This window comes from Mustela erminea, chromosome 7 (assembly GCF_009829155.1).
Source record: "Mustela erminea isolate mMusErm1 chromosome 7, mMusErm1.Pri, whole genome shotgun sequence".
NCBI classification, from domain to species: Eukaryota; Metazoa; Chordata; class Mammalia; order Carnivora; family Mustelidae; genus Mustela; species Mustela erminea.
Window position 1 is genome coordinate 67837294 of NC_045620.1, and position 9362 is coordinate 67846655.

Sequence of the window (9362 nt, forward strand, 5' to 3'; positions counted from 1 at the left end):
ACCACCCTTCCATCCCAGGAATAAATCCCACCTGGTCCTGATGGACAATCCTTTTAATATACTGTTGGATCCGATTGGTTAGGATCTTGTTGAGAATTCTGGCAGCCATATTCATCAGGACTATTGGTCTGTAATTCTCCTTTTTGATAAGGTCTTTGACTGGTTTTGGGGTTAAGGTAATGCTGGCCTCATAGACTGAGTTTGGAAGTTTTCCTTCTGTTTCTATTTTTTGAAACAATTTCAAGAGAATAGGTATTATTTCTTCTTTAAATGTTTGGTAGAATTCCCCTGGGAATTCATTAGGCCCTGGACTCGGGTATTTTTTTTGGGGGGCGGGGGTTGATCATTGCTTCAATTTCATTACTGGTTATTGGGCTATGCAGATTGCCAATTTCTTCCTGTTTCAGTCTTGATAGTTCTAGGTTTTCAGGAAGGCATCCATTTCTTCCATGTTGCTTAATTTACTGGCATATATTGTTGATAATAATTTCTAATAATTGTTTTTATTTCCTTGGTGTTAGTCATGATCTCTCCCCTTTCATTCATCATTTTATTAATTTGGGTCCTTTCTCATTTCTTTTGGATAAGTCTGGCCAGCAGTTTATCAGTCTTATTAATTCTTTCAAAGAACCAGCTTCTAGTTTCGTTGATCTGCTCTACCATATTTCTGTTCTCTAATTCATTGATCTCTTCTATAATCTTAATATTTATCTTCTCCTGCTTGGCTTAGGCTTTATTTGTTGTTCTTTCTCCGGTTCTTTAAGGTATAAAGTTAGCTTGTGTACTTGGGATTTTTCTATTTCTCTGAGTGAGGCTTGGATGGCTACCTATTTCCTTCATAGGGCTGCCTTTGCCATATCCCATAGGTTCTGGACTGGAGTGTTTTCAGTCTCATTGGTTTCTATGAATTGTTTAAGTTCTTCTTTAATTTCCTGGTTGACCCAAACATTGTTAAGCAGGATGGTCTTTAGCTGCCAAGTGTTTGAATTCCTTCCAAATTTTTTCTTGTGATTGAGTTCCAGTTTCAAAGTATCGTGGTCTAAGAATATGCAGGGAATAACCTCAACTTTTGGTATTGCTTCTGACCTGATTTGTGACCCAGTATGTGGTCTATTCTGGAGACAGTTCCATGTGTGTTTGAGAAGAATGAGTATTCTGTTGTTTTAGGGTGTATCTGTATATATCTATGAAGTCCATCTGGTCCGTTGTGTCATTCAAAGCTCTTGTTTCTTTGTTATCTTCTGCTTTGATGATCTGTGTATTGCTGAGAGTGGAGTGTTGAGGTCTCCTACTATTAAAGTATTATTACCAATGATTATTTTGGTTAACAGCTGTCTTATATAGTTGGCTGCTCCCATGTTGGGGACATAGATATTTACAATTGTTAGATCTTCTTGTTGGACAGATCATTTAAGAATTATAGTGTTCTTCTGCATCTCTTACTATAGTCTTTAGCTTAAAATCTAATTTGTCTGATATGAGAATTGCCACCCCAGCTTTCTTTTGAGGTCCCTTGGCATGTAACATGGTTCTCTATCCCTTCACTTTCAGTCTGGATGTATCTTTAGATTCAAAATGAGTCTCAGGTGCCTGGGTGGCTCAGTGGGTTAAGCTGCTGCCTTCGACTCAGGTCATGATCTCAGGGTCCTAGGATCAAGTCCCACATTGGGCTCTCTGCTCAGCAGGGAGCCTGCTTCCCCCTCTCTCTCTCTGCCTGCCTCTCTGCCTATTTGTGATTTCTCTGTCAAAAAATAAATAAAATCTTTAAAATAAGAAAAAAGAATATATCTTATAGATTCAAAATGAGTCTCTTGTAGACAGCCTATGGATGGTATATGTCTTTTTATCCAACCTACAACTCTGTGCCATTTCATGGGAGCATTTAGGCCATTCACAGTGAGAGTATTATTGACAGATAAGATTTTATTGCCATGATGTTGCCTGTGAAGTCCCTGTTTCTATAGACTGTCTCTGTAAATTTCTGGCCTATATTACTCTTCAGGTCTTTCTTCTTTTATAGAACTTCCCTTAATATTTCTTGCAGGGCTGGTTTGTGGTCACATATTCCTTCAGTTTCTGCCGGTCTTGGAAGTCCCTTGTCTTTCCATCCATTTCTGAATGACAGACTTGCTGGGTAAAGTATCCTTGCCTGCATGTTCTTCTCATTTAGTACCCTGAATATGTCTTGCCAGTCCTTTCTAGCTTTCCAGGTCTCTGTGGATAGGTCTGATGTTATTCTGATATTCCTTCCTCTATACATAAGAAATCTCTTTCCCCTAGCCACTTTCAAGATTGTTTCCTTGGATCTAAGATTTGTGACTTGTACTATTATATGTCAGGATACTTGTCTGTTCTCTTTGATCTTAGGAGGGGTCCTCTCTGCCCCCTTGAACATGAAAGCTTTTTTTCATCCCCAGATTAGGTAAATTCTCAGCTACAATTTTCTCAAATATATCTTCTACACCACTCTCTCTCCACCTCCCTCAGGGATCCCAATAATTCTGACACTGGAACATTTCATGGCATTATCAATCTCTCTCAGTGTAATCTCTTGGGCTTTAATCTGTTTTTCCCAGGCCTCCTCAGTTTTCTTCTTTTCTATCTTCTTATCTTCCAGCTCACTAATTCGTTCTCCTGCCTCGTTTAGCCTGGTAGTCAGAGTATCCAATTTAGACTGCATTTCATTCATAGCATTTTTAAGTTCCACCTGATTAGATCTCATTTCTGCCCTTAGAGATTCTATATCATCGCTTGTATTTTTCTCAAGCCTAGATATCGACTTCATAATTGTTACTCTGAAATCTATTTCTGACATCTTGCTTATATCCATATCCATTAGGTCTGTAGCAGAGGACATTTATTCTTTTCTTTGTTGGGGGTTCCTCCTCTTAGTCATTCTGTTGGGGGTGGTTGAGGGAATGTACAGAGTTCAAAGTATTAACCATGCCTCAATCAAGATGCACCTGTTTTATAGGGACCTTTGCATTGTCGTCCTCTTGTTCTTCCAGCCTCTCTTCTTGGGGAGGGGCCTGTCAGGCAACCCTGCTTGGGCAGAGTTGCCCTGTCCCCTGGGGAGGGAGTGGACTTAGTGAAAACCATGGGGCGGGGCACTTTTATTCTCTGGCAGCTTTCCTTGGTGGCTTTCCATGTCTCTTCCCAGAGTCAGAGCAGAAGTGACTGCATCTAAATCTGTCTCAGAACAAAGAAATTGCAGTCTGCTCTTCACTGAGCTCTCTTTGCCACACTGTCTCCATTTCTGTCTGCACTGCTAAAAACTGCAGGCTCCCTGGTCATGTGCCCCATAGCAACATTCCCAGTGGTAGAACCCAGCGCCAGGCATGTCTCTGCCCTTTGTGCTTCTAAAATTGAGAGCAGCCCCTGGTTCACTCATGTGCACCCACAGGTCCTAGATCCTATCTGGGGGCTGCACTGAAATCCTTTCACCTCTGCTACTGGTCTGTGAGTCTGTACATGATCCCCAGTGTGGGATGCTTTTCACACTCCAGTGTTATATCACCTTCCTGGCATCAGCTTTGGTGGCTCCCTCCCCTTTCTGTTTATCTTCTGATATCTGAGTGCAGAATCATGGCTCCCTGCTTCATACCTCAAGACCACTGGAGATTTTCTGTTTGTACAGATACAGATATATATTCTTACATCTCAGGCTGATTTCATGGATGTTCAGAATGGTTTGATAGACAACTGGCTAAATTCAGGGGACCAGTAGAATTAGGGTTCCCTACTCCTCTGCCATCTTTTCCCACAATCCCAATTATTAGAATCTTAAGAACAGGCAATGTCCTAGAGCTCTCCATACTCCTACAAATCTACATAAAATTCTTTGCATAATAAGTACCAATAAAATTTACATAGATTGATATTAAAGGAATCTACAAAAGCAGATAAAGTTGATCTTTCCTTCTTCTCCTTGGTAAACTGAACAGTCAGTTAGAGATTCTATAAAATTACCTATCAAGTTACACTAGAAATTAAAAGTAGGAAGAGAACAAAAGTCTACCTGACAAGTGTGAGCAATTGAGTAGCAATATTAGAGTTGCTACTTGCTCTGCTTTGGAGGTAAATGAAAAGGGAGAGAAATCAGTATATCTGAAATGCCCATGTCTCTTCTGCCACGTTCCCCACCTCAGGCCACCTGAATATCCTCCACATTTCCACAATCTCTATCAAAATGGAACTTGTATTCCTGTACAGATTTCAGAGAATCAAGTAAAAGTACTTTGGAAGCAGCAAATCATTACGATAAAAACCCAAGCTAGAAGCACAGTCTCAATGAGGAAGCAACATAGCATAGTAGTTAGGAACTTGTTCTTTAGCCTCAGAGTGCTTATGTTCATAATGCTAGCTTTGTTGCTTCTTAGCTGCATGACCATGAGCAAGTTACTTCTCTGGCCATGGCTTCATCTATAAAATAGGAATGATAATAGTACTTGCCTCCGAGATCTGTTGTGAGGATTAAATGAGTTACAGTAAAGCATTTTAGAACACCACCTGGCAAGAAGTGCTCTATATATATTATTGGCCATCAAGTTCTACTTATCTTTTCACTAAAATCACTCTTAAGTACATTTCTTCTGTATCCACTGTCCCTGTTTCAGTTTGTAGTTTCACATTTTAACACTCACAGTTATTCACATGTCAAACAAATTCATAAAAAGCTAGAATAAGAATGAACCAATATTAGATTCTATGGCAATCTAATATCGCCATAGAATATTGGGATGCCTGGGTGGCTCAGTCAGTTAAGCATCCACCTCTTGATTTCAGCTCAGGTCATGATCTCAGGGTTGTGTGATTGAGCCCCATGTCATGCTCTGCGCTGGGCATGGAGTCGGCTTGAGATCCTCTCTCCCTCCTCCTCTACCCTTTCCCCTCTTTCTCTTTCTCTCTCTCTTCCTCTCAAAAAAAAAAAAAAAAAGAAAGAAAAAAAGAATAAAGAAAAAGAAACATGAAAAACAAATAAAAACCTACAATCTCAACCCTCAATGGGCCTAGGGGAGTCCAGAAAAATAAATTAAAAATTACAGTACAACAGGATTGGTGCCATATCAGAGGAATACACATGAATGCTAAGGGAATATAGAGAAAAAGACCACAAAAAAAGTAGTTTTGACTTCAACTCCCCTCAAAAAAGACTTAGGATGTATTTTCCATATTTCCCCCAAACTATGAATATACTCCTACTGGAGCACTTAACACATTGTATTGTGTCTACTGAATGTCCAGAGCCATCACAACTTTAACACATCTAGAACAGACCTCTTAAGTTCCCCACTTGCACTTCTGCTCTCAACCCTGCTTCTACTATGTTCCTTACCAGTCTTTCCCATGTGAAATGTACCATCATTTGTGCAGTGCCCAAGGGATTGTCTTTGTTTCCTCTTTATCTAACCCCCCAAAATGAACCCTGTTAGATTGACCTCTAAAATATTTTCCAAATCCATCCACTTCTCAACATGCTTATTACCACCTCCATATTCCTCTCCTACAAGACTACTGGTACAGTTCCCTAAGTGGTCTTTATATTTATACTATTGCTCGCTACAACTTTTTTTCCAAATCAAAATCAAAACTATCACTTTAAAATCATAAGATCCTGCTCAAAAGACTCCAATGTCTTCCTACTGTAATTAGAATAAAAATCCAAACTTTTAAAGGTCCTACATAATTTGTCCCTTGGCTTTCAGTTCCCTAAGTAGATCTAGTACTCTCTTTTTCACCCATCAGCTTTATTGGTTTTCTTTCTGTTCCTCCACTGTGCCAATCTCATTCCACTTCAAGGAATGAAGTGGATTCTTGCTTTCCCTCTCTTCAGAACACTCTCTCTCCCAGCCCTGTGCATGACCAGCTCCTTCTCTGGCTCAAATGTCAGCAGGTCTTCCCTGACCTCTTCCCTAAAGTGGCCTCTTCCCTAAAGTAACCTCTCTCCTAGATATTCTCTCATCAGGTTATTTGCACTTAACACTATTTGAAATTACATCATTTATTTTTCACTTGTTTATGGTCTGTCTCCCCACTCCTAGAAGGTAAACTCCAAGAGATCTAGGCTTCTGTCTGGTCACTCTTATATCTCTAATGCCTACAGAAGTACCCAACACAAAGTTGGTGGCCAAAAGAACATTTTCAAAATAACAAAATTTTGATGATCCAAAGAAAGTAGTTTCAATAGTACAGAAGGAGTAGAAGCACATTCAAAGAGGACTAATAGATGAATAATGAACAAAAGGAAATAGAAAATGTAGACTTCTTTTAGGAAGCATGATCGTGAGACAAGAAGTAGAGCAAAAGGTAGAAGACCCTGTTGTTGAAGAGTTATTTACAAAGGAGAAAAACTTATTTCTTCATTCTCTTTATATCAAGGATCCCCTTCAGAATTAAATAAAAGCCCAAGTCCTCTCCTCAGTAAAATAAAAACACATACAAAACTTTACAAACAATTTCAGGGGGTTGAAGAACTCCCTAAAGTTTTTGTGCTCTCGGTTAAGTCCTACAGTATAAACACATAGAAGATTCCTAAGACAAGGGTTAATGTTAACTAATGGGAAAAGTCACAGAGCCAATTAAAGGAAACCCAAATAAATGGCAGATGCACTATCCTTGGAGACAAGAAAGAGGAAAGCAAGGTCAGGTGAAGATTTAGATAAGAAGGGGTAGAAATCTGAAGAGAGTCCTGCCTGATAGAATTTTCACTTTTCATGAAATAGGAGATAAGATCATACACTAAAAAGAAAAAAATACCAATCCTGAGCAAAATGTCACACATATAACACACACTCAACAAAAGTAGAATAATTAAAAATACTACAGTATTTTATATGGGCTTCTGAAATCTGGTTCCACAAAAAGTCAACTTGTTTTCTTTTTATAAAAAAAGTTTACAGATCCTTTGAAGTAGGAAGGAATAATATCAAAGAAAGAATAACATCAAAGAAAGATGTAGAAAACCACATAGTTTCATGAATAATTTTGAGATAGGTTTTTGTATTATAAAAATAAGTGAATAAAGGTTTTGAGAACTCACTTCAAACAAAACAATAACGACACAATGCTTAACCTTTCTTAAGAAAAAGAAATAATCTCTCCAGTAATCCATTCAAATTCAAGCTCTTTAGTTATCTTCAATGCAGACTATTCTGTAAAGAAATAACTTGTCTTTTTAAAGGAGCATAAAATAATGGCCCCAGGAGAAGTATCATTTACCAAGACTTCTAAGAAACATAGGGGGTTAAGGAGTTGTTTTCAAGAGGCTTTCCTGAACTAAAAAATATTAATAATAAACTGATGTTAATTCCCTAACTAAGACAAATACAATTACCTTACTAACTAGATCAATTCAAAAGATTATAATGGGGGTACATGTATAAGAAAGTCCACAGCAGTGGTTCATATTTACCAAAACTGTAAAAACCTTAATAGTAGAGTAGGTAAACACTAAACAACAAACTATAAGCAACAAGCATAAATCTTAAAAAACATAATGTTGATTAAAGAAGCAAACTAGAAAGGAATACTTAACTACAATTCCATTTATATGAAGTTCAAAAACAAGCCAAAGTAGAATGTGCGTGTTCCCATATACAAAAATGGTGAAATTCTAAGGAACAGCAAGGAAGTGGTTATCATAGAAATCAGGATGGTGGCTACATCTGGGCAGAAGAGGGAGCATGTGATGAGAATAGAGAATGAATAATAACACCTGCTCTGTCTCCATATATGGAATACTCTAAAAGTAAATTACCCTAAAACTGATCTAAACAACTAAAAAAGACAAAAAAGGAGCCAACAAAATCTCTACATCTGATTATATGCTGGACTACAAACAGTGATTTCCAGACAATAAACAAAATAAGATCTATTTTGCAAGCTGCCATTAAATAATGCCAAAGTTTGTTTACAATAAATATTTCATTCATATACCTTCCTAGTTATTTCTCACTAATTAAAATGGAATGGTTCAGTTCCTTGAGCAATTCAGATACAAACAAGAATCTGTTTTATCCTGAAGGCAGATTTGAATGTGCCACTTTCCATTTGTTTATAACTAACCTAGTTTCCTCTAGCTATAAACCAGTATTATTCCATTTATTTCCATATAGGTTTTTTAAAAAAGTGTACTTTAAATGCTGAAAACCAGTAAAGGAAATTTAAAACAACGAATATCCTGCGATATAAGGTCCTGGAATGTTAGAAGGAAAACACCGGGGCTGTGTCATCTGTGCAAACCGTTCTTGAAGCCCTGATTCTTGCCTTTAAAAAAATAATAACAATGTATTCCTATGCATATTTAATTGTCAGGTCCATAATCGCCGCTGTTACACTACTTTAGTCTCAAATATTTTTTCATACGAAACCCAGTTTATCCTGCCTTTCCTGTGTACAATTTCTACTGAAATTTTATGAAATATTCATGCAAATGCCTATGTAATCTCGGCTCTTCACCTCCCAAAGTCTATAAAGAGGCTTAGGAGTGAGCGGCTGGGAGTCAGAAAGGGCAGGTTGAACGACCAAATCTTTCACTTCCAAATCCCTCACTTCCACTCCAAGCGTTTCTAAACAAAACAGTCCCCGCAACAACCAAGCGGAGAGCTGCGGCAGGAAGCGAAGCGGTCACCATAGGAACTGGACTCAACCCTAAGCGCCCAAGAAACGACAACAGCGGCAAAGTGTGCTCCTGGAGGGCTTCCCTGGACTGCAGCTCAGCCCGCTACCGTCCCTCACAGCCGTCAAGCAGCGAATCCCCACTTCAGAGATCACCCTCAGCCCCTAATCCCCGTCATATCCTCCCTGTTGCAGGGCCTTCTGGTCCAGGAGCTGCTTTACTCCAACCCGGCGCATCCCTGCTGCCTCTACCTGGAGCTGCGAGTCCCTCCCCGGGTTTCTCCGCCCGTCATCCTCCCCGGAGCTCATGTTGACGACTGGCAAGTTTTGGCCTGTGCCAGGGATCCAGGTCCCTCCCCGTCTCCATCCTCCGCCCTTTTCCCCTCCCCTCCCACCCCCAAATCAACCTGGCCCCACCCCGCTGGAGGCAGAGGAAGGAGGGACCCGGAGGGAAGGAGGCGGGGGCGGTTAGCGTCGGTCGGCGCCGCCGTCGGCCCCGCCCTCACGCTCTGTACCTGAGGGGGGCTCGTCCTCCACCTCCCCGGCGCCTTCGCTCCGCTTCCGTCCCGCGCGCCCCCAGTTCCCGTGCGCACGCGTACCTGGCTCGACCTTCCTTCTCGCGGGGACTAGAAGCCGTGCGTGCGCAGACACGCACGTAGCGACGCGTACGTCCACCTGCCCGCCGTACAGGGTGCGTAGTAGAGGCCTCTTCCTGGTCCATCCGCGCCGCGCAGGCGTAGGCCCAC

The 9362-nt window shown here is 40.4% G+C and overlaps 1 protein-coding gene across 3 annotated transcripts in view; it reads right to left on the minus strand.

Annotated features, from left to right (window-relative positions):
- TSGA10 (testis specific 10) overlaps nt 1-9224 on the minus strand; it is a 153110-nt gene extending 143886 nt beyond the window's left edge. The window contains exon 1 of one of the 3 annotated variants that reach the window (XM_032352025.1): nt 9132-9224. Coding sequence is in view for 2 of the 3 variants with exons in the window: in XM_032352023.1 (XP_032207914.1) it covers nt 8869-8925 (57 nt within the window). In the remaining variant the exon portion in view is untranslated. Of the gene's footprint in view, nt 1-8868; nt 8999-9131 lie in introns of those variants that run through there. The other 2 variants (XM_032352023.1, XM_032352024.1) reach the window with 2 other exon arrangements.
- Between the last annotated feature and the right edge of the window lie 138 nt (nt 9225-9362).